Source organism: Antedon mediterranea, chromosome 1, assembly GCF_964355755.1.
Source record: "Antedon mediterranea chromosome 1, ecAntMedi1.1, whole genome shotgun sequence".
In the NCBI taxonomy this organism is placed as follows: domain Eukaryota; kingdom Metazoa; phylum Echinodermata; class Crinoidea; order Comatulida; family Antedonidae; genus Antedon; species Antedon mediterranea.
The window spans coordinates 15,640,816-15,665,550 of NC_092670.1; the positions used below are offsets into that span (position 1 = coordinate 15,640,816).

Consider the following 24,735-nt stretch of genomic DNA (forward strand, 5'->3'; position numbering starts at 1 on the left):
TATTATAATCATAATTTAGATGACGTTTATTGTCTCTAAACATAAACACCGTACGTCGAGGTTAGGTTAGTGCATAATATGTAATTATGCGAGATGAATACAGTTTGTATTATCTTATTTATTAATCAATTATTCAATTGGAATGATGTGAGAGAGCGCGTTGAGGTAAAATTGCCATTTTTGTTCATGTTGTCATCTCAGGTTACTGGGTCGAAATAATTTCTTCCACATTACGGTGTTAGAATTCAAATCTGTATTACATATTTGATTGTCTGAATTAACACATTTATATACGTTAGCCTGCTACTTATCTTAAAACTCCACATGTCAATTTTTTTTAACATTTCAAAAATATCGACTTATTGAATTATGTATGGAGGTAACAAGCTCAGAACAGATTATGTGATTCTGCACATACATTTTTTTTAATGTCTCTGTATTAAAGTAGGCCTACAGAGTTTTTTTTTTCGAAAAATGACCAAAATATCGACTTTTTTTTTTATCTGTTGTGGTTAACCACCACCTTTATTCATTCAATGTTGGATAAAAAACAATTACAGAACTCATATTATATGTTTACATTATTTTCTGCATATTTTTTGTTATGTTATCTATTGAATATTCAATAAAAAGTTTTTTACTTATGAAACGTATAAATATCGACCTCTGAATTATTGGTGTAACAGAACAGATAATGTGATTCTGCGTACGTATTTTTTTTAGGAAAATGCAATTATTATGCGATAAAATTGCTCTATATGATTATATATTGCTTTATCATCTTATAGTACCATAGACACCAGTTATGTCGAAAAATAAAAGGTCAAAAATTATAAAAATCCCTGTACTATAGTACAAGGATTTTTTTTCGAAAAATGGCCAAAATATCGGATTTTTAAAATTCAATTATTATGCGATAAAATTGCTCTATTTGATTATATATTGCTTTATCATCTTATAGTACCACTGACACAAGTTATGTCGAAAAATAAAATGGTCTAAAATCGGCCTAATATTCTAGACAGTCCGTAATATATTGCACCCCTATAATATGACAACGTGCAATCTTACTCATTCCCTTTTTGCTATCTCCTTATATTTTTCTGTTTTACTGGGCTTTATTTTTAATGTATATAATATATATATTTTTTTATAAATGTTGTATTTTTTATTGTTTGTTATGTGCAATTTGGACCCCATTGGAAACGGGCTGGTTTTTTCCGGCCTAATGGGTGTTCCTGATGCTCGTTATTTTGTGTTTTGTTGGATAACATTTTTTATCATGAAAATACTACCGTTGGTCCAGCCTTTGGTTAGTGTAACCGTCACAATAAGTTGTATACATCCCAGATACATCCTCACTTATGGCGGCGCCCTACCACATATGGACAATACAGTATTACTGTTACAGGGAAAATCGCGGATTACTCATTCTTGTGATATATATTCTTTGCTACAAGGCTACAATAATTCGACACACGTTGTTCAATATAGAAAGATGGCAGCCTCCATAACAGAGGATTACGATGTTTGTTTAGATGACTACAAATACATTTTTAATCCTAGTTTATTGAAGTAGGATGGAAATTAATAATTATATTTTTTAGATATTTATACCTAGCTAGCCTCTCTATTCTAGCTATACTACTAGTTGGGTAGCCCAATGGAGGTATCCATCATGGGTAGCCAGGGCGTCCGATCTAGAATTTAGGCGCAGCCAGTTTGAGTTTGTCAATTGTCCATGCATGGTGCGCCACCAAGGAAAAATGTTTTTGTCATGTTCATGTATGAAACGCTAACATCCATTGGCGCAAAAAAAAATGTTTGTTGTTAAATATTTATTAAGATTTTGTTGTCTCCACAATCCATAAAATAAACAAGAAATATTTCTTACAAACAAAAATACTTAAATTGTCAGACAATGGTTTTTGGGTTATAATAAGACGTTTCTTTTCTCATTTTAAACATGAATAAATATTTTTTTGTTACAGAAGTGAATAACTTTTGTCTTTGAAGTAAAATACAACAAGAATTCATACTTTGATATATCATAATTGTACAACATCTGCCTCAACTATAATTACTGCTTAATATAGCTTCTGAATGAGTAGCCCTCATGTATGTAGCTGGCTAAAGCAGAAGCGTGATAAAAATTTGCAATGATGCCTTTGTCTGGTAATCTGTGCAAATGCGGTCAATAATTGTTATCCAACATATATGTATGTCTTTTTCAAAATATTAATAAATAATTTTTTTTTCCAAGAGGAAAAGTTGCATTTATAACTGGTGGTGGATCTGGTATATGTTTCACAATTGCTGAAATTTTAATGAGGTAAGACTAGATAAGGTTGATTTAACAGGGTAGCAACAACTGTACTGCTGACTTCCTCTTAAATTAAAAACAATACAAAATTCTACAAAAAAAAGACATTAAACATCAAACTACAAGTAGGTTCAAAAAGTTAAAATTCACATTCAGATTCAAAAAAATTAAATTTATACAATGAACAATTTAGAAATGTTAAAATTCTCATTAAAAAATATAAAACTTAATAAAAAGTCTAAAAATATATATTAAATCATTCTTAATTAGCACATACACGCACAACGATCAAACTGTAAAGCTCTGTCTACACTATCAAACTTTATGTGACAAAAAATGTGATGTGCCCATATATTGACATTATGATGTTATATCACTACCATATTTGGACACATCACTCTTTGTCAAACTAGTTTGATAGTGTAGGCAAAGCTTTTATTTTAACATGATATCCCTGGGTGCTCATTTTTATAAAAAGTGTACTGTTATAAATTCTCTTCTTTTTTATAGACACAAATGTGACACTATTATATTAAGCAGAAAATTAGAGAGAGTCAATAAGGTATAAGGTATTCATAGGATTGATACAGTAGTTAATATATATTAATTATAAAAATATCAAGTACTACATTGGTTATTATTATGACTAATATGATTGATTGAATACAAGTTCCGAAGAATTTCAAAGTTTAAGTGTGCCTCTCATTGTTAGAGTAAAACGTGTTTGCTTGCTGAATCCAAATATCAGATTTTTTAATAGGTCATAATCAATTTCATTTTTACAATTATTGTAGTCATCTCGGAGGCTTGAAGAAGCCACTGGACAGAGATGTCTTCCACTTCAATTGGATGTCAGAAAGGTAACTAAGCTCTATTTAAGGTTTCCAAATTCATTCAATAAGATTTTTTTTCCAAAAATATACATCGCCGTTTTATTCCTTTCAGCCACAAGATGTACTGACTGCTGTAGACAAGGCTCTTTCTCATTTTGGTAGAATAGACATTGTAGTCAATGGTAAGCAGAGGATTTTTTGTAAGAAATTTTTACTGAAAACTGAGCAAATAAATGACTATGAGCATCTATCAGTGTCAATACAACTTTTAAGTCTCTCTAGCCTACTGTTCAATTGACCAGTACCATCCAGCATTATAGGTCAGGGGGAGGGAGGGCTAAATATTTCATAAGTGATAAAAAAAAACGATCCATCGGGTTGCAGAACAACCAAAATTATTATTATTTTATTTTTAAAAGACATGGCAGTTTTGGGGGCTAAAGCCTGTTTATCCCCCACCAAAATTCTATTGCAATTTTTTTTTTTCAGGGGCTGCTGGCAATTTTCTATGCCCTGCTGAGAGTATGTCATTCAACGCCTTCAAAACTGTCATAGAGATTGATACAATTGGAACCTTTAATATCTCAAAAGCAGTTTATGACAAATATATGAAGGTACGCATCCTTAGAATTTAAATTTATAGAATGTATGCATAGATAGCACACCAGTTTTTATTTGTGATGTCAAAAATAGCCTCCATCCAAACCTCATAACCATCTGATTGGATTCATTTGACTAGATATACAATATATGTATATAAATCTTCTCTCTCCCCCCCCCCCTTCCCCTTTTAACTAAAAATGTCAAACTCACCACCAGTAAATGGTTGGTAAGGTTTACTTTCAACCTGAATACTTTTTGACAGAGGCCTTTGACAACCCAGTGACTTGAACAGAGGTTGTTCCCTTTGACAACCCAGTGGCTTGAACAGAGGTTGTTCCCTTTGACAACCCAGTGGCTTGAACAGAGGTTGTTCCCTTTGACAACCCAGTGGCTTGAACAGAGGTTGTTCCCTTTGACAACCCAGTGGCTTGAACAGAGGTTGTTCCCTTTGACAACCTAGTGGCTTGAACAGAGGTTGTTCCCTTTGACAACCCAGTGGCTTGAACAGAGGTTGTTTCCTTTGACAACCCAGTGGCTTGAACAGAGGTTGTTTCCTTTGACAACCCAGTGGCTTGAACAGAGGTTGTTCCCTTTGACAACCCAGTGGCTTTAACAGAGGTTGTTCCCTTTGACAACCCAGTGGCTTGGACAGAGGTTGTTCCCTTTGACAACCCAGTGGCTTTAACAGAGGTTGTTCCCTTTGACAACCCAGTGGCTTGGACAGAGGTTGTTCCCTTTGACAACCCAGTGGCTTGAACAGAGGTTGTTCCCTTTGACAACCCAGTGGCTTGAACAGAGGTTGTTCCCTTTGACTACCCAGTGGCTTGAACAGAGGTTGTTCCCTTTGACAACCCAGTGGCTTGAACAGAGGTTGTTCCCTTTGACAACCCAGTGGCTTGAAAAGAGGTTGTTCCCTTTGACTACCCAGTGGCTTGAACAGAGGTTGTTCCCTTTGACAACCCAGTGGCTTGAACAGAGGTTGTTCCCTTTGACAACCCAGTGGCTTGAACAGAGGTTGTTCCCTTTGACAACCCAGTGGCTTGAACAGAGGTTGTTCCCTTTTCTTGTGAAAACCGTACCACTTTATTTCTTGATGCTACATCACTGTAACTAGAATAATCTGTTTACAACTACAGTTGCACTAATTTTATACAATGTATTTTTATGTCACATTATGTTTTAATAAACATGACAGTAAAGTATGTTATCTTATTGATTTGAATTTAGAACTATAACAGTTGTACTACTTTTTCTTATGTCTTCAGATTTTATTGTAACAACTCAAATGATTTGTACAATACAGGGTATATCCAGTTATAATAAACCTGAACGTTATCTTATCTTATTGACCTCATATATTAAATTTTATCATGCAGCATCATGGTGGTGTGATTATTAACATATCAGCAACATTGGCATACAGAGGTCAAATGTTACAAGCACATGCTGGACCAGCCAAGGCAGCAATTGGTAATATTTAATTGTCATTTGCATTCTACTTAAAGATCCATTCCCTACAATTGTTGACGTTTTGTAAAAATAATGTATATATTACATTATTACATTAAACCAGGTCATTCCTTGTCTTAAATGTATGTTTTATGGTAAATTATGATAAAAAGAGAGAAACAATGCACTACCTAGTAGTAAGTAGCTCACAGTGAAAAAAATATCAATCTTCGCACAATGCATGCTGGGATTTATAGCAGGCCACTTAAGTTATTAGAATCAACTTATTTTTTACATTTTTAACCTTTTAAAGAAAAAAAAGTTATTAAAATTGGACCATATAGTATTTATTTAAAAAATTAAAGGTAGATTGTGACCTTAAATTAGATCTAAAAAACTTATTAGGGAATACAGTTTTCCTGTAAAGTGTATGTGAAAAGTAGAGCAACCAACCCGATAATATTCTTTGACAAAGGAATTAGTGTGTTGTTTTTATTTTGTGAAAATTTACAGATGCATTGACCAAACATTTGGCTGTTGAGTGGGGACATCAGGGCATCCGTGTAGTCTCCCTTTCACCTGGTCCAATAGAAAAAACAGAGGGCATAAGAAGACTTGGTAAATTTTGATTCTTTATAATAATTTTCTTTTGATACGATGTATAAAAACATAGACACTCGTTCCTCAATAAAAAATGTATTTATTATACACCCTACTATATACATAGTATAAAACTAACACCAAAAAAGGACAGGAAGGTCATGATTCAACTTTTCGATCTATTTAAACATAATCAGTTTATTGTATTTTCTAATACAGTATTTATTTGCTATTTCCTTTAGGTGGAAAACTCAAAGATGCAAGGGTAACGTCAATCCCTTTACAGCGATTTGGTACCAAAAAAGAAATTGCTGAGGGAGTGGTCTACCTAGCTAGCCCGGCAGCAGACTTTGTAACAGGTACCGTGTTGGTTATCGACGGTGGGTCGTGGCTTACAGCAACTAATGACTTCAGTTTGGCCAAACCTTTGCTAGAGCTGATGTCAAAGATGTAAATGGATGCAAGATAGAAATGAATGTTTGTGATCTAATTATTCAGTAGAATAATTTTAAAATAACCTGGAAATGTTATTATTAGTTCTAATTAAAGACCACTGATATTGTCCATGATTATTTACAAGGAGAAAACCTCATTGTAACAGCATAGTTCTTTCTATATTTAACTACTATTCCAACTGTAGGAACCTACACTTTATGAAAATTGCACATCATAAATGTACCTGTACCGTTGATAACAAATTCAAAATATTTGTATAAGGAAAATATATTTTATTAATGTAAATATAAATTATTGTACGAATAAACAATAACAGAGTAATTATAGTTTGTATAGCTGTTGTATTGTTATTTCGTGTTCCATATTGTTTTAATCCCCCTATAATCTTAACATGAAATGAGTTGGTCTTCAACCTTCAGCATTAAAAATAATAGTTCATTCTTATATAGCGCTCTACAAGCAAGCTTCTCTAAGCGCTGAACATTATTACCCCAGTCATTTTTTGGATCAAACACGTATGGCAATAAAACATACTCCCATAATGCAGCTAGTAATCAGCGCAAAGTTGTGTCTTGATCTAACCGGGTACCCATTTATACACCTGGGTGGAGAGAGGCAAACGTAAGTAAAGTATCTTGCCTAAGGACACAAGCAATGCGGCGAGAGTTGGATTCGAACCTCTGTCTCGCGATCAGTAGTCCAACATCCAACACCCTGCGCCACACGCCCTCACACTTATTAAAGGCATATGCATTTGTTTCCTGTTCCTGCATTCAAGTTACACACAAATAAAGTACAAAATAAAACAATCAAGAGGGCTGAGAGTTAATTGTGACCAGCAGCTGATTCCCCTCTTAAAAAATTATTGCCATGGCCTTTACTGTTCACCTAAAAGACTCCCACCAACTGTAAGTTAGCAAGATCAAACCCACCCTAATAGTCATTGCGTTTGTATCTTCCATAGCTTGCACCAAGTATATTTGAGTTCTCAATTATTTAATGTTGCATATCTACTGGTAAGCTCTGTTTTTGTGGACTGGCTGTTGCCTTCTGGGAAACATCCATTTTGTTGCTATGAGACAATATTAAGTGAAGTAATCTGAAAAATAAAATAATTGTTACTGAAGTTATTGAAGAAATAAAAGCATGATTTTATTTGCTTTTATCAAAAAAATAAATAAAGTTGAAGAACTTTAAAAAACCCTTACTTGTTATTGGGTAATCCTTTACATATATCCACCATATTCCCTGAAAATAATAATATATTTGAGTCATTAAAACAAAACATTGAGGACAATCAAAATTAGTTCAGCGATCGGGTGGTGAAAATAAATATAAATCATTTGAGTCTATCCTCAGTCAGGGGAAAAATGGGAAAATACTTTCTAGGAGATAATCTATATTGTTTTGACAACTATTGTAACATGACCATAGTGCTGATTTTGACATTATCCCTCTAACTATCTTTTGGGTTTTTTGGAGCTATAACTAAAAAAACATGTATTGGTTCGAGAGATAAACCTTAGAATAATAAATAAATACCTCTTGAACAGTGGGTTGTTCCAGTTGCCAGAGCAACCTGTACTACTTGACTGAACCTATCCAATGAAGTCTGCACTTCTTCTGCTTGTGGCATAATGCTGCCCTCTATAATAACCCTGTTAAACGACTCAACAATTCTTCTCAGATTTTCCGCTGTCAGTAAGCTCATCAGAACATCCAAGAGTTCTTTTGGCACACGATGTTGTGGCTGGCCCTTCTTCAACAACTGAGCTTGCAAAAGAGTTTGTAGAATACCAAACAACAGTCTTGAATATATTTGTGTTTCATCTTCAGATTCAGAACCTTTGCTTTTAAGTCTTTGTAAAGGGCCAACAACGCAGCAGTTGACAAGTCCTGGTAACGCAGAAAGGTGCATGAACGTAGGTTTGGTCATGTAACCTCCGCGGTCACGAAACGAAGGAACACGTGGCAGAGGCGACTGGATTGATACAATGCAAATTGAATAATCTTGATTCAACCATTTTGTGAATAATTCAAGTAAATTGGCAGGTAATGCAGCTACAGTTGATCGAGGACCTAAAATGAAAAAAAAGAAATATTTCAATCATAGTGAATGGCTTTCACTCTCTCCGGTTTACTTCAATAATTATGATTGCATTTGGATTCCTTGTTGATAAATGTGTGCATTGAGTGTTCATGTTTTGATGTTTATAAAAGAAGAAAATGAATACTTACAGGCCTAGTACAAAATATTTGCTTCTACTATCCAATATTTTTAACAATTTTCTCTTATTACATATTATATATTAACAAAAAATACATAATTGTTCTGAAAAAGGAACCAAGAAAACAATACTAAGAAGTTGTAAAACGACTATTCTAAACATTAATTACCTTGGGTTTCATAAAAGAGTTTGATGGCAGACGTCATAAATTGACATGAGAACTGACGACATACAAGAGTTGTGTCTTCTAAAGAACTCAATGATTCTGGCACAAGAACACAGAAGTCTTTTACCAAGGACGAAACTAATGTTAGGCTGTTGGTTGAACAGTCCTATAAAAATGAGAAAAAAGAAAGTAATTTAAACCAATTACACTATGTAATACAATAGTTGGTGTTAGAATATGTATGTGTACTGTATAGTAATTGTTTGTAACTACTGTTGAGTAGGTTTGCATCAGAGTCAGTGGCATAACGGCCATGAGGGCTCACTGGCTAAACCCAGGGGCCCGGGAGCTTATGGGGGCCCCTGAGCAGTGCCCAGAGAAAAAACAGGCAATAAATATGTCGAAAATATTTTTTTAAATGTTCGAGTCATCCAGCGTTGGCGTGTTCCTAAACCAGGGGCCTGAGTGCTCTGTGTTATGCCACTGATCAGGGTGTTGAGTAATTGGTATTCTCCATTTACTTTGTATGAAATACAGAATTATGTCAGAGTAGGGCAAACATCTGACCAATATGTGAATAATGTCATTCAAGTATTGTCATTCATGAATTTGTACACAATGTTGTTATATCAATGCTCACTTGGTTACAGAGCCAGATAGCAGTGTTGTTAAGCACTGACACACACTTCACAGAGATTGCCATTGAGACGAGCTGGCAGAGCATCCTGAACCGATGGGCCTCACATATGACGTCTCGACTGCAGCCAAACAGTGCATCAAACACTGAATACATTATAGGGGCACTCTTCCCTGTGCTAAAAAACTGGCACAGCAGCTCTATGATCTGTAGACTATCCAACGATGTTAATTTCTGTAACAAATAATAGAGAACATTAATAAAAATAAAACAACTACACTCATTTGTAAATCATTTACAGTGTATACTGTGTTAAGCTCTTGATGTCATATCACTACTATATTTGGGCATATCACTACTATATTTGGGCATATCACTACCATATTTGGGCACATCACACTAGTTTGATAGTGTAGACAGAGCTTTTTCTGTTGAGTACTTGATTCATTCATTCATAATTCTTTAATTAGCCTTTAAAATCGAAATACATTTAAACATAGGTAACAAAAACAAGACAGGCAGCTGAAATCTGAGGCAAGGATAAGCAAAGAAGAAAGATCAAGTAGTATATTATATTAGGAAAGAAGAGAATAAAAGAAACTGTATGAACTTTTTGTTAATGGCATTGTGAATGTATGTGCTGAAATGTGAGAATAGATAATTAATGTAAAAATGGGTTACCTTTGGTACAAAACCATCGAGTGGCTGATAGAAGACAAACAAATCAAGCAGCTGGCTTACAATATCTCTATTTGGAAATTTTCCTGGTGGAAAATTCTGGCACTGAATGAAATATTCAGCCATCCAGTCGAGAAGAGATCTTGTTGCTAAAGGGAATTCTTTTTGGTGAAGTGCTCGGCAAATCTCTGGCAAACGTGTTGGAAGATCTGAATACCAAAGAAATACAGGGCCTATAAAAAAACAAAAACACAAATATGAATTAGTTAAAACACAAATATGAATTAGGCCTAGGCCTAGTGATGACATAAAAAAGTACATTACTCAGTACGTTATTCAATTGTTAATGTTATGACCAGTGAGGCTTTGGGCCTGCAGTAAGCCAACCAAGAACCCACCACACACACCACCACAGATAGCACATTCATGCTATTTCCCTTGCTGCTTCTTTCTTATAACTAGGCTAGGCCTAGGCCTAGCTAGGTAGAGGCCTACTTTATCAGTACTCTAGGTCTGGCTATGTTTTGTCTACCCTGCGCGCATGAATATGATTATATTACAATATCAGCATTACTTACTGTTTCCTCCTTGATCCATATATGATGCCATTATTTATTTATTTGACATTTAAATCTAGGCCTAGCAAAACACAATCCGCCATTTATCGACGATGGATGGAACACTTATTAGACGTTGAGGGGGTGCCATCATTTATTTTTTCTCTACAGCTCACTATGTCGGTCGGTTGGTCTGTTGGTAAGCACTAACGCACTAACTCAAATTGGCGCACCACGGGACTGCAGCCATGTATATGGCCTTGTTTGCCTATTACTTATCAGTTTACTGACAAGTAGGTAAAAATTGGAAAGATTTTCTTTCATCCTAAACTAAACCGCCCGTATAACATTTTGAATCAGCGTCCTAAAATGGATAAAACAATGGTCCGACAAATCTTAATTTCCTCCTGGTCACGCTACTCAAAAAATGTAATACTAATGTTGCAAAGTTTGGCGTTTACGTTTAGACCACTATTTTATTCCCAACTCACATTCTTTTTTAGAAACGTTATATTGTGGCCGGACGTTACTAACTGTTCACGTTTGAAACGTTGAAAGAAGACGTTTTTAATTTTTTTTTAAAGTAAATAACGTTAAATATATTACGTTACCAAAACGTCAGAGGGTTAGGGTTAACCAGAAATAGAAAAGCTACTATGGCCCATGGGGGAAATAAAATAGAGTAGATGAAACACGATATTACACATATTGATATGATTTGTTGAATGTTTTATGAGCTCGTTATGTAAATCTTTTGGGGACGATCTTTTGACCCTGACATTTCTCACCCTAGCAACGTTGACGGTTCACTAAGTACGACACATATCGACGTGTAACTAAATCAACATTCATTGATACACTACACAATAGAAGGGATTACAATTTGAAAGATGTTTCTGAGTTTACATTGTCTTGTTTTCTACCTATAAAACAAATCAAGGTCATCAGCGTATCTTTGTCTTCGTAGTCTAAAAGTTAATATGGAAGTATTGAAGGAAAATTATTAAGGAATGGAATCATCAAGTCGGACGTTACCACCATTATCAAGAAATGTATCGACGTCACATAATAGAGAGTTAACTCAAACCGGTATGGTGCGTCGTTCGGTAACGGTTACCATACCAGGTATCTTGCAGCAACAACATAGAAGTGTCCGGCAGGTTTCACAAATCCATATGATCAATAAATCGATTCCACCACAAACTCCGGATGTAGAGAATACGTCGGCGTTTATCACAAGTCGTTGTACTCCTCGGTCACTTTCACCGATACATCTTCGGTGTCAAACGGTTCCTTCTTCTACAAACTTCTCAAGTTTTGGTTCTCAGAGTCAAAGAATTAGAGCGATGAGACGACGTACTGCAAGACCAAATGTCGTGGATGTCAGTGGCAATGTGGTACTAGAGCAGAAGGAGTATCTCCATCTCAGAGGAGTTAAAGGATTCTTTCCACCTGTGAAGTTGAGATGCAAGTCCTCACCAGCAAGTTTGGTAAGTTGAAGTTAAGCTCTTCTACCAAACTTGTTTGACAAAAAGTGTGATGTGCCCAAATATAATAATGATATAATATGCCGAAATATGGTAGTGATATGACACCATTATGTCCATATAATAGACCTATTATAGGCACATTTGTGTTGTCACATAACGTTTGATAGAGTTAGACAGAGCCTTAGACAATTAATAATATATGAGAAAAATGGAACTTGTTTGTTGTCAGCCCTCCTCCGATCCTGTGTATGTATTATAATATATATATTTTTTTTGTATTTTGGAGATATCAAAGCTCCTGCGCATACAGTTAAGGATTCTCCTCTTGGTATCTAGAGAAAAGAATATGTTAATTGAGTCCAATATCGTTTTTCTTTTGTCATTTTTATGTATTTTTGAGGAAATAAATTATTATTTTAAATATTTTTAAAAAAATAATTTTTGTCTGAATCGTCACAGCAATTAAATACATTCTTGTAATATATAACTGTAATGTATAGGTCTATTAGTTGAGAAATAAAACATTGTCCATTACGAGGCGACGAATGTACTGTATTTCACTTACTTCCATAAAAATATGATATTGTCTATTCTTTACCACACAAACCTTCATCTGAATAAATACGGTAATAAAGGATGAAGTTCACCATGAATAGATATGTTTAAATTGGTACCGTAGGCGTCGCGAATATAAAGTACACGCTGCAGTGTAAATTTGTACAATGATTATTACATTACAAGTACACTTGTAAACTATCTTTTATCAGTTGTAATTAATGTGTAGGCTTTTGACTTTTTTATCCGTACAGTTTTAAAATGAAACGCAGGCCGATATGAAGAAAAACATATTTTTCACTTATTTATTTATTTATTTCAGGGCACCACTTTACCCGCGTCAACACCAAAAGATGCGTCTCCTTCAACACCAGCAATTCAGGACACCATGTGTCCGCAGTGTCGCGAGCCCCTCACCTACCACCACCACCACCACCACCCAGGGGGTGATCGATGCAGGTACAGTAGGCCTACTGACTCAACTCATGATAGGAACATACCAGCAGCGGATTCCTCAGCTGGTGGACTGACATCAAGACAGTATAATGAACAAAGTAAGCCGGGTTGGGTTGCAGTACAGAAATAAATTATTCAATTTCATCAACCAAATATCCATTTTGTATTAAATTCCAGATAGAGCTACGTTCAGACTGAGCATGAATTCCGGGTCTGGTGGCCGGTGAAAAATCGTGGGAAATTGATGTAGTGTTAAAGGATAGAAACGGGTTCAGTGTGAACGAAGCTTAATCCCGGTCAAATTATTTCATTATAAAAATTGTTTATTTTTTAGAAACTGTTCAACAGGAACATGAAGATTTGTCAGTAACAGTTACAAACCAACTTCGTCAGCGGGATGTTCCCTGGGTGAAGGCTTTTAAGGTAAAACGGAGTCGTCAGACCAAGATGAATGAACTAATGCGCTCTCCAAGCACCCATGATATGTACCATAAATGGCGCCTGGCACCAAGCAACGACCCAACATCATCCATGGGGATGGACGGATAGACAGCACATGACTCGATGGTGTACGGATAGTTGTAGGTGTGTCAGACGAAACGTCGAACGCCTACGTAAACATCGTCACAATTTCAATATCATTCCTTCAGCAAAAAACTTTGAATATATAGTGTACTGTGTACATGATTAATTATTACAGTAACAAATTCAAATGTCGATCTACAAATGTATGATTAAATGTTTTTGTTTTAAATGTTAAATTAATGTTTTTTTGTAAAGTAAGTTAATATTGTAAGTTACAAGAATGAAAGTAACAAAACCTCAAACACCGTAGTACCTTCGAATTTTTATTTAGTTTATTTTACGTGCAATATTTACATAATTTGTCTAATAATAATTATTACTGTAATTCAAATAAATCACAAGTAAATATTTGAATGTCATATTGGAATTATTATTGATACACAGGCCCTATTTATAGTTACAGTATGATACAAAATGTACAATGAAAAGACATACAATATAGACAATTGTTTCCACTCATCCACGCATTTGTAAGCCACGCCCTTTTTACGTGAATGACGCTAAAAGGCTAATTTACATAGACGAACGGTAACGGTAAGCGAAAAATACAATCTATGTTATTTATTACGACGGTTTTCACAAAACGGATGAGCGGAATCCGGTGCAGGATAGATACAGATTCTACGTGGGACAAGCTACGCGTTTTTCTGCGTAGCATTACCGCTCGTCTGTGTAAATTTGCCTGAATGCAGTGATGTATTACGTAGCATATCTGAAATGATTTCCTATATACAAATTACAATATGATGTGACTGAGCTAAAAAAAAAAAGAGTAAACATATGAATATGCAACATATAAGGATAAAATACAAACATAAATTAGTATAAAAAATGTTGGTATATAAATTGAATGCGTTTACCCTAATTTATAATTGTTCATACATATTTAAAAGCAAACAAAACTACGACAAAATAAGTCAAATAATCTATAAAAAAATATTCGTGCTCCAGTATAACCATTTACCATCATCCTGCGACTGAACCGTACCAACACAGTCACTATAATTAAACACATATAAGGCAATTGTATGATGAAAAAAATTGATTTATATAATAGTAAACGCATCAACGGGTTTACAAACCGCATGCTTATTATATTGTGGATACACATATAGATTGAGACAAATATAACATTAATGTTTCAAGGTGATCACACAATGTTCAATTCATGTTTGAATACTTGAAAATAATTATGCAATTCTTTGTTACATTTTTATTTTTCAAAATTAAAAGAAAAAAAATGTTAGAAAAAAACAAATTGAATAACTATTTGTTTAAAATTAATATAGTATATTATTGCAATAAGTAAATTCATAAAAAAAATAATAGAAAAAAAATATGGTAGTTGATAGTAGTAACAGCTATCGTTTGAGTTGCGTCAAATTGGTGCCAGGCCAGTGTGGGTCTAGTTCAACACATAATTAAATCATGGCTAAAAAAATGAATTAATATGCGCAGGTGATATTAAGACAATTGACATAACCGCTGTGGACATTTAATTTAGATACCCCTTTCGTTGGCTTGTTTAAAGGTATTCGCGACAAACACTCCATATCTTAATCTTGCTCGGATTTGAGGATCAACTTCACCGTGTCAAGTTGTTTTAAGCTTATTTTTATTCTGGGCTAGATACCTCTCCTGTGGGTTGGACTATGAGCTAGGGACAAACACACCTACAGCTATTTCAAGTTCATAGATATTTAACGAATAAAGTTTTTTTTTGACATTCAACTTCTGAAATCATACATATGGTTATTGTTCATAGTGGATACTTTTATTGAGTGTAGAGAAGAAGCCCATCATCTTCGGAAATTATAACACACTGGAGAAAGCAAATAATTTACGATGCGTTGGTAGTTTTAAACACAGCAGGACGCTACTGTAAAGAGAATGTAAATCTTTTCTTTCGACACATTACCAATGTTTACTCGAGACACGTTGATAAGTAACAACTATATCCTACGGCACACTATAGTACTGTACAGTCTGGTGTTTTTTACTTGACTGCAAGTACCTGTACTCGTACTTTAAATTTTCCCACCTGGTCTGATATTGAGAAACTCCTATATCTTAGCGTTATTGTTGGTTTGGTTATTACTGGTTACAACTAAACACGCACTGTTGTTGAAGCCGAGAAAAGAAATCAGGAACCTAATTCTACTTAGTTGTGTGGGGACAGGACGATAACTGACCACAAGTCTTGGTTGCGTGGTTTTAGCTTAGCAACAGCCTTATTATTGGAGTATTATATTCTATACGTACCAATGTCTCCAAACCTCTCTGGTTGCGATGTTGTTGGCTTAGCTAATATCTAGTGACTTCCTCTGTGCTTATTCCCTATTTTCTAATTCCATGTTTTGTCTTACATATTTCGCTCCTCTGGTTATTAATCTTGTACTGTTTCCGGTTTCTTGACACCTTAACCGTCTCGGTTTGATGTGCTATCGGTTTAAGGTTGTTGATCTTTCATGGTTTTGGTTTACCTCAACCGTCTCGGTTTGATGTGCTATTGGTTGGTTGCTGATCTTGCATGGTTTTAGTTTTCCTAACACCTCAACCGTCTCGGTTTGATGCGCTATTGGTTGGTTGCTGATCTTGCATGGTTTTAGTTTTCTTGACACCATAATCATCTCAGGTTTAAGATTGGTCTTTGAGGTTCTGGTTGACTCAACAACTTGATCCCTTCATTTATTTTATGCTGTCCGTCTTATTTATGCTTCTGCTTGCCTCAAGACAACTAACATTCTCTTGACCAATTTGTTATGTTTCAAACTGTTGGTTTTGCATGGTTTAAAAGTTTTCTATTGCTAGACAATACCAATTTGTAAAAAATGTTTAATTGTGAAATAAATTTTATTATCAAACAGTTTTTCAATAAAGGTGCAACTTTCACACAATTAATCCGGAGTATTAAAAATATCAAATCTAAAGTCCATATTCTAGTGCTTGCTAGAAATGCATCTTGATGCAGCAATCGGCCATAGGATGATACACATCTTCTCACAGAGGAAACACACTTTTGAATTTTTCTTTTCAACTACTACTAACCATTCTATTAAATTGTGCAGCTCGCTTTACTTTTCAAAATCTTGCAAATTCCAGATTTCCGTAAAACTATAAATCTTCAAACCTGACGACGACTAATTTGAATTTTGCCCAAACATTATTATTTGCTTTCATAAAACAGGCAGCAGGGGGCAGCAGCTTTGAGATGAATTGCATAATACTCATCATTTACTTAGGTGGGACTGGGGCTGCTTGTAAAACAGACATACTCTGTTTACAGTCTATAGAACTCTGGTCTGGGGTCATGGTGACACTCAACTCGGTGAGAAACGCAACACATGCTGCCGTATCCTCAAACGCCAATTCTTTCTCAACAAACGACACAGGTAGGTGTGGACGATAACTACCAATTTTCAAATTTAACAAAAAGAGAAAAATGAAAATATGTTAATTTTTTGGAAATAATAGCAATTATTATTTTTAACTATTCCTAACATGATAAAGAAAATGTAAATATTATTTATACCTACCAGAACTTACCTTAATTATGCTGAAAAAAGAAATTAGAAAAGCAAAAAGGCACAAAACTTGTAATAGTTTTACTACAGTTGCTGCAGTAAATCCATCTTTATAAATACTACTGTATACATTACATTTGTTGAATGTATATTACAGTAGTTTTTTCAGTAAACAACTGATGATAGATAATTATAAACTGCTTCAAATTCAACATAATCAAGTATACAAACCATAGTTTAACATCAAGTTTTAAATTCTCATAAATTACCTAATACTTACCCATTAATTACCTAATACTTACCCATTAATTATACTTAATGTACAGTGTTACAGTTTTATCAACTCTAGTTTCTAGTCAAATTAGTTTATTTTAATAATTAAACAGACTTATGTGTAGTTAATTAAAGCTAAAATACTCACTTGTATTTAAAACTGAAAAAAATATTAGCTTGTTAGTAAAATGGTTATTAACCAACGATGATGACATCACAAAACCAGTTATCAGAATGTATGTACTAACTACACTAATATCATCAATCAATATTTGAATGCACTGCTGCTGATTTCATTATTTTAGTGGTTTTTCCCAACAATACAAATATATAAAAATGAAATAGTAGTTTCTGAAACTCCATTATTAAAGGTTATTTTTTTTAGTGAATTTTGTCCATTCCCATGGTATATTTTGGATGGATAATCTATATCACGTCCATAAACCAAGCTACATTTGAGGCATAGGCAGTAGAAACAGTCGCGAGTTACAACCCTGACACTAGATCAGGATTAAACTCTGGACCTGGGATCTGAAGGCAAGCATGTTAACATCCAAGCTACATCTTCAATTTACATGCCTTCGTAATTTTACCGTTTATCGCAAATAGCTTGATTTCATGAGGAACATCATTGAACAGTGCATAATAAGAAGGGTTTGAGAGCAAACATCACGACGTGCATACAACAAATCACGTTTGTACGTGTCATGATGTTTGCTCCCAAACCCTTCTCATCATGTGTCGCGCACGTTATTTGCGATAAACCTTATTATCCAACAAAATATCAAATTACTTATTTCTTTCAATATGTAAACATTTCCCACTGTTTTACACTATTCCATTCTAATGCAATATGATATATTTTAATTGTGTAATGTATAAAAAAAATAGTACATACGATTTTATTATTGATTGAACTGCCACCTTGCGTTCCCTGTCAATAAATAGATCCATCATATATGGGGTCATTCTAGGTGCTTGTTTGTATAAAAGAAATAGTCTATGGTAATTACAATATGCCCACGCCCTGTTTACAGCCAAGGCATGTTTAATAATTTCATCTGCTTTCTGTGCTTTTGTTAATGAACCTAAAAGATTTGCCATTTCTGGTAGAACTACTAAGGAAAAATAACCTAAAACAACAAAATTCAAAAATAAAAGCATTACAAATTACAACAGCAGCAATGACCAACAACTACAAGTTGTTTGAAGGTTTGCATGGTGAAATCAAATGTTGATATAAAGTTTGCGGTACACCAGAGGACGATCAAAGCATATTGGTCAAACTTTATATCAACAATAATAATAAGCCAAAAGAACAATATAATTAGTACTACTATAAAAAGGATACCAAGTGTGTTCTTGGTGACTACTTGATAGAGTATCCTATATGCTGTAAACTCTGTAGTATTGGGTCCTGGATGGTCCAAATACAGCGCCTTCAACTGCGTCTGACATTGATTAAACTCCTCACGATCTCCCTACAAGAAAATACAAAGAATGTTGAGATTATATAGGAAAATATACCAAAACGGACACCTATGGGCCTGATTCTGTACGTTAGAAGCAGAATGAGAAGGAAATTCAAGGCTGAAAGACAAAACTATCTTACCTTTTCTAAAGCTATCCTTGCATGGGTCTCATAAACTTCAACAGCGAATTTATTCCTAACACACTGGATCTAAAAGAACCAACAAAATTTCTTGTTAATAAATACATCACCTAGAGCCTGTTTTAATTTTTCCTCGTCCGAACCATCATGATTTAGCTCTCAAGGGTATTCCACAGTTACAAATGTAACTGATTTTATGTCTGAACACAGCCTTAATCTAGACATGAGGTGTACTGTAAACTGTTTATAAAAACATTGTTACAACTTACTGTAAGATCTTGCCTAATTGATTTTAGTTGTTCACACACAAAGTTGTAGTCTGCATTCTTCTGCCATCTCTGTTTCACCATCTGTAAAGACTTCTGCAGAACTGCTACTGGCCTTACTGTTGATGGGTGTGGTGCCTGAAAGAAATTTACAGATGATTGGAATATTCTTAGCGACACAGTATAAGTTAACATAACAATGTCATAGGTCAGGCTTTGTTATCTACCTGGGTAATTTGGTTTCATGTGGACAGTTATCGCTCAATTTAGAAGGTAGAAACCAACGTCAACAAGTACAAAATATGCCTGAAAGTGCCCTAATACATTTCAAAATAATTATAATAATAAACTGAGGTATGTGGTGCCTAACTGGCTTATACAATTGCAGCAATTTAAAGTCATTGTAATAAAGTATTAATTGAAAATAGGAAGGCATCAAAGAGAGTGTTTGTTAAAAAGTACTTACGGATGTTAGACGTAAATACTGCTTAGTCAAACTTTGGCTTGTTCCTAGAATTGGCTTATCATTCAATTCAATTCCATCATCAAATTTCTGAAATAAACAGATATTTTAAATAATTGTTTTTACATTGTACTATTACACACAATGCTATAATAACAAGAACCTAAAGCTCTGTCTACAATTCGATGTGCCCATATATGGACATGATGTCATATTACTACCATATTTGGGCACATCACATATTTTTTTTGGTCAAACTTAACTAGTTTGATAGTGTAGATAGAGCTTTAGGTGTGAAATAACAGAATATCCTGTTTTGTCTAAACATAAGATGCTTTCTATCATTCTCTTGTTGGTCCTGTGGGTCATAAATACTTATTGTTATTAAGGAGATATATTAGTTTCATAATGATAAACAATGCTTCAGTTTCTACTTACAAGGTATGTGTTGATATCAAGGGTAAGTGTTTGTTTCCTTTGTTTACGTGGCCCCTTTCCCATCATATCACAGAAGCGCGCTGCACGCTTCTGCATTCGTTTCGTTTTCTCTACATCATCTTGATATTCCATTAGGCCGACGGATGACCTTTAAGAAGAAATTATCAAATATTATCTAACATTTTGTTAAGAGATGAAGACAACTTGAATACTTAACATTATCTTAACAACTTAACATTAACTTAATAATCTTATATTAAGATTATTCAGTATAAAAGAGATTTAAATATTTAGCATAACAATATCAGTTTTAACCTTAATAAAATTGAGTTGCTCCTGTTTAATGAGTTAATTGTTAAATAAAATGAAAATAATTATAATATACTCACTGAAGTTGTCCTTTCTTGTTCTTTTGTCCCTTCTTTCCTGGTGTATACTGCTGTCCTTGATTCTTACCTCCCCTTCCTCTACCTTTCCCACGCCCCCTACCTTGTCCCTTCCCCCATGAATTACTTACTGGAATAAAACCTGAATCAGAATTGGAAGATGTACTGAAAAAAAACCACCACAAATCAAGTAAAATCGTACTTTATGAATGTACTGTATGGGACCAAATAAAGGAAATATGACAAATGAACCAAGGTAATTTTGAATGTATCCGAGGAAAATGGAATACTGTGTTGTTAAAATTAATAAGCAGTAAAAAAATATCATAAGATTATAATCTATTTTTAGATTTGTTATTTATTTATAATAGCTAAACATTACATACCTTCCACTGCGTCTTCTTCGACTTTTCCTTACAAACGGTGAACGACTGCGCGACCTTGATCGTGACCTACTATCCCAAGATCTTGAGCGTGACCTGGATCTTGACCTACTAGGTCGTCGGAACCCATAACTGTATGGTCTACGCTCCGTTCGTGATAATCCTGGAGATTTCTGAAAAGAACCGCGGTTTTGATTTGTTTGTTTACGTGTTGGTGTTAAAGATGTTTGTTGTTGTCGTTGCGCAGCAGACGGTGCTTCTGAATCCCAACGTGACGACCGAAGTTGATTTATTTTCGCCTTCTCTCTAAAATAATACAATATAAAATAAAATCTTTTTTAGTATTCCATTACACATTTTTAGTTTACTTTGGTGAAAATGATGTACATACAGTCATGCCCAGCAACATGTTGTCATCATATTAAACATGAGAGTGTAAAATCTTGTAATTAGGGCAAGTTAGTTTTAAGAGCATTATTTAATACAACAACAATGTATAATGTGTCATCAACATACAAAGGTAGTGGTTCTCTATCCCAGTTCTTGCTCCAGGCCGAGTTATCTTTAAATGCTGAAGTTAAGATTTGTTTTAACGTTGATTCTACTATGTCCTTATCGCCCTCAGACTCACATGATGCAAATGCTCGTTGTACGTAATTTCTACAAAAAAATGTTATATATATATTAATATCCCTGGATAAATATGATATTTATGGTATTTTTTGGGATTATTAGGCCTATTAAAGTACAACATTTTTAACTTACTTTAAACTTTCTGGCCATTCACCTGGTGATCTAAAAGCAGAAAAAACAAAACATATATATATATATATCTGTATACGTTAAACCATAAAAACGTCATTGCTAGATGAAGACTTGTTGAAACGTCACATGTAAACATCTTTTTATGGTTCATTGTATACAAAACATTACTATTAACAATGTTAATTGTGTCGAGGATTCTTTGTTTTGGGGGAATGATAGGGACTGAAGTTGACAGCATTATTATGGATAGTAATGAAATGAGTAAATGAAAAAATAATTATTAGACTTACACGGCTGCTGTTGGCTTGTTTGGTTTTTTTACGGCATGATTAATAACATTTTGCTTGTCTAAGGGCGTCTTGTTCAGCATTTTCTTTTTAAAATTAGATCCTGCATTATGCATTGCATGCTGCTGCTGTTGGTTGAATTCATCTATGTTGGATGTGTCGTCATCTTTCCCATCGAGTTCGTTTGCGCCCTGATTAAAACCGACAAAATTTGGCTGCCGTCGTCTTTGAGACGGAAAGTTGAACCTAATATTACCTGAACCTGGTGCTTCTGAAAATGCAATAGAATCATTAAAAAATATAAATAACACATGCTATGTGTAACTGTGGTTGGATATTGAAAGTATGTAATAATTAGTAAGTAATATACGTATATGTTAAGTAGGCAATTCTAAGATTTTTGCAAAGATTATTCCAAGTTTAATAACATTTTCACTTAAGATATTTCTTAAGTTGGGAAAAGAACAATGAAAAGAGTACAATGGTAAGATGGCATACTTACGGTTTTTATTCATCCATGATGCTGGTTGTTTTGGTTGTGAAGCTGCTTGATTACCCCCCTTATTACCCCCGCTATTTTGGTTAAATCCACCTTTGTTGTTGTACTTCATTTGCATGTTATTAAAATTATTTCTATTCCCCTGTTTAAACCCACTTTCTCCCTGTTGTTGATGTTCCTGGTTGTTGCCCTCGTTGAATCCGCCAGGTCCCAATTTTGCGTTATTTTGTTGGTGTTGCATATGACTTTGTTGAAAGTTTCCTCCTTCGAATGACGTGTATTGTGGTACATAGCCTGGGTACATCTACAATAAAAATGTATTGCTTTATTAAGCTGTATCAGACTGACATGGTAATGTTTTAACAATTGAAAAGAGTGACAAGTTACAAGGTGTACTATGTCTATATAGTTTGAGGGATCTTTCTCAATCTTGTCGTGGGATGTTAAGATGTTGGTGCAAACATACTATGTAGTAGTACTGTGCAGCTTGTTGATGGTTAATACAGTACTGTAATAACTATAGTAGAACCCCTATATCCCACGTATATAGTAGATCACTAACCTGCCGAGGAGACTGTGGCGGATACTGGTTGCCGCCTGCCATCATGTTTCCTCCGTATGGATTCATTCCATAGTTGAATCCATATGGATTTTGAAACATTCCACCTGGATGTTGTCCAATAGGATTGTAATAATTGCCTGAAAATAAGAAAAACCATAATAGTTATTGTACTATTGAATAATAGTTATGTAAAATAATGTATGTTTGTTTTGAAGAAAGGAAGTACTCTAAATTCAACACATACCAGCATTAAAAGAATTTCCCATATTGTGTGCTTGGCCTGGATGCATTCCTTGAAACATCTGTTGTTGCATAGGGTCCCCATGCGATGACTGCTGCTGCATATTCTGTTTAGGCGTGGTAGCCTTCTTAGTAGGGCTAATCTTGGTGCTCTCCCCTGTAGCACCCTGTACCTTCTCAAGTGCTTTTCTAGCTATTTCCCAGCTGGGATTAATATTTTGTTCACCACTACTATTTGTGTTTCCATCGTTGTTGTTACTCCCCCCATATTGCTGTGACCTGCATAAATATAAACACATTGATTCATGTGATTAACAGTTTTTTTCTATGATATAATATAATTAATCATGCTGCGCAGATAGAAAACAAGGAATTACTATTGTATTATTATATTATATGAACAATTCATCACAATTAGAAAAAAATGTGCCAATATCAACACCAAGACACAACAAAAAATATCAGAATGGTTAAAGAAAACATACAGCAACAACTTGTAATATCAAGCAAGTTCAACTCTGACTGCATGCAACATCTAGACACACAATCAATCCTCATATTCATACATTTTCAATCGAATATTATTAACTAGGCTGGAATCCTTGGCTAATACTTATTAGCGTACATCATTTTATTTACATTCACCCTAAAATGTCCTTACATAGCCTAGACAGGCCTCGACAGTAAGTAAAGCACTGCCACCCGGCGAGGGAACTCACCATTGGCCTGCTTGGGCAATTTGATTTGTCCCGTTGGCCTGGTTCATCCACGATAAGCCTGCCATTTCAACCCTAAATATAAAGAAGAATTCACAAAAATATAGAGACTAATTTAGGCATAGGGCCTAATAGATAGGTAAAGAACACTTTATGTATCCTAAAACTTCCAAATATGAATTGATAATGTATCAAATACTTCGATGACTTCTGTCTAATTTTGAATACAAAAGCTAAACTACGTAGCGCGAGAGGCAGTTCACTTTGACGTCATCTTGCATGATTCGCAAAGCTCATAAAACACGGATTGTGATTGGCTATCTTGAATTTCTATATGCCCACCACATTTCATGGACCTTAAATAAGTTCATGCTTTATCAACATTTTAATTATTTCTGTTTTACTAGTTTCGTACGATTAACTCAGGATCTGACAACTATCATACAGAAAGTAATTTTTATTTAATATGATGCTACAAATAAAATAAATAAAAATATCATCATGTTCATGTCTATATCTACGGTGGCTGATTTCCGCGTTATAACGCCCTAATACGGCGTTATAACGCCGTAAAACTTTGGCGGAAATCAGCCACCGTATATATCAGATTTAATATTAATTAATTAAATTTATTTTGCACTTTATTAATATTATTATTCAGATAGATGTATCATAATATTTCACTGAAACAATCATAGTTAAATT

General features: G+C 34.4%; 4 protein-coding genes across 4 annotated transcripts; 2 read left to right on the forward strand and 2 right to left on the reverse strand.

Annotated features, from left to right (window-relative positions):
- Nucleotides 1-1,446: 1,446 nt before the first annotated feature.
- LOC140058435 (peroxisomal 2,4-dienoyl-CoA reductase [(3E)-enoyl-CoA-producing]-like) lies at nt 1,447-6,262 on the forward strand. Its single transcript, XM_072104043.1, has 9 exons — nt 1,447-1,575; nt 2,264-2,332; nt 2,834-2,885; nt 3,118-3,183; nt 3,269-3,338; nt 3,646-3,770; nt 5,136-5,229; nt 5,722-5,826; nt 6,051-6,262. Exons 1-9 carry the CDS (start codon nt 1,499-1,501, stop codon nt 6,260-6,262), a joined length of 870 nt encoding a protein of 289 aa, XP_071960144.1. The 5' UTR covers nt 1,447-1,498.
- Nucleotides 6,263-6,499: 237 nt separating this feature from the next.
- On the reverse strand, nt 6,500-10,664 carry LOC140058427 (integrator complex subunit 15-like). Its single transcript, XM_072104031.1, has 7 exons — nt 10,552-10,664; nt 9,977-10,206; nt 9,299-9,529; nt 8,662-8,824; nt 7,807-8,343; nt 7,473-7,512; nt 6,500-7,363 (listed from the first exon to the last, which is right to left on the reverse strand). Exons 1-7 carry the CDS (start codon nt 10,580-10,582, stop codon nt 7,261-7,263), a joined length of 1,335 nt encoding a protein of 444 aa, XP_071960132.1. The 5' UTR covers nt 10,583-10,664; the 3' UTR covers nt 6,500-7,260.
- Nucleotides 10,665-11,345: 681 nt separating this feature from the next.
- Nucleotides 11,346-13,871, forward strand: LOC140058451 (uncharacterized). Its single transcript, XM_072104068.1, has 3 exons — nt 11,346-12,020; nt 12,898-13,129; nt 13,366-13,871. Exons 1-3 carry the CDS (start codon nt 11,541-11,543, stop codon nt 13,578-13,580), a joined length of 927 nt encoding a protein of 308 aa, XP_071960169.1. The 5' UTR covers nt 11,346-11,540; the 3' UTR covers nt 13,581-13,871.
- On the reverse strand, nt 13,871-24,274 carry LOC140058443 (leukocyte receptor cluster member 8 homolog). The gene is made up of 16 exons (XM_072104056.1): nt 24,034-24,274; nt 23,319-23,593; nt 23,075-23,211; nt 22,516-22,816; nt 22,017-22,284; nt 21,727-21,756; nt 21,478-21,621; nt 20,965-21,267; nt 20,582-20,743; nt 20,193-20,340; nt 19,758-19,844; nt 19,295-19,429; nt 19,026-19,094; nt 18,765-18,894; nt 18,312-18,519; nt 13,871-17,025 (listed from the first exon to the last, which is right to left on the reverse strand). Exons 1-16 carry the CDS (start codon nt 24,096-24,098, stop codon nt 16,851-16,853), a joined length of 2,637 nt encoding a protein of 878 aa, XP_071960157.1. The 5' UTR covers nt 24,099-24,274; the 3' UTR covers nt 13,871-16,850.
- Between the last annotated feature and the right edge of the window lie 461 nt (nt 24,275-24,735).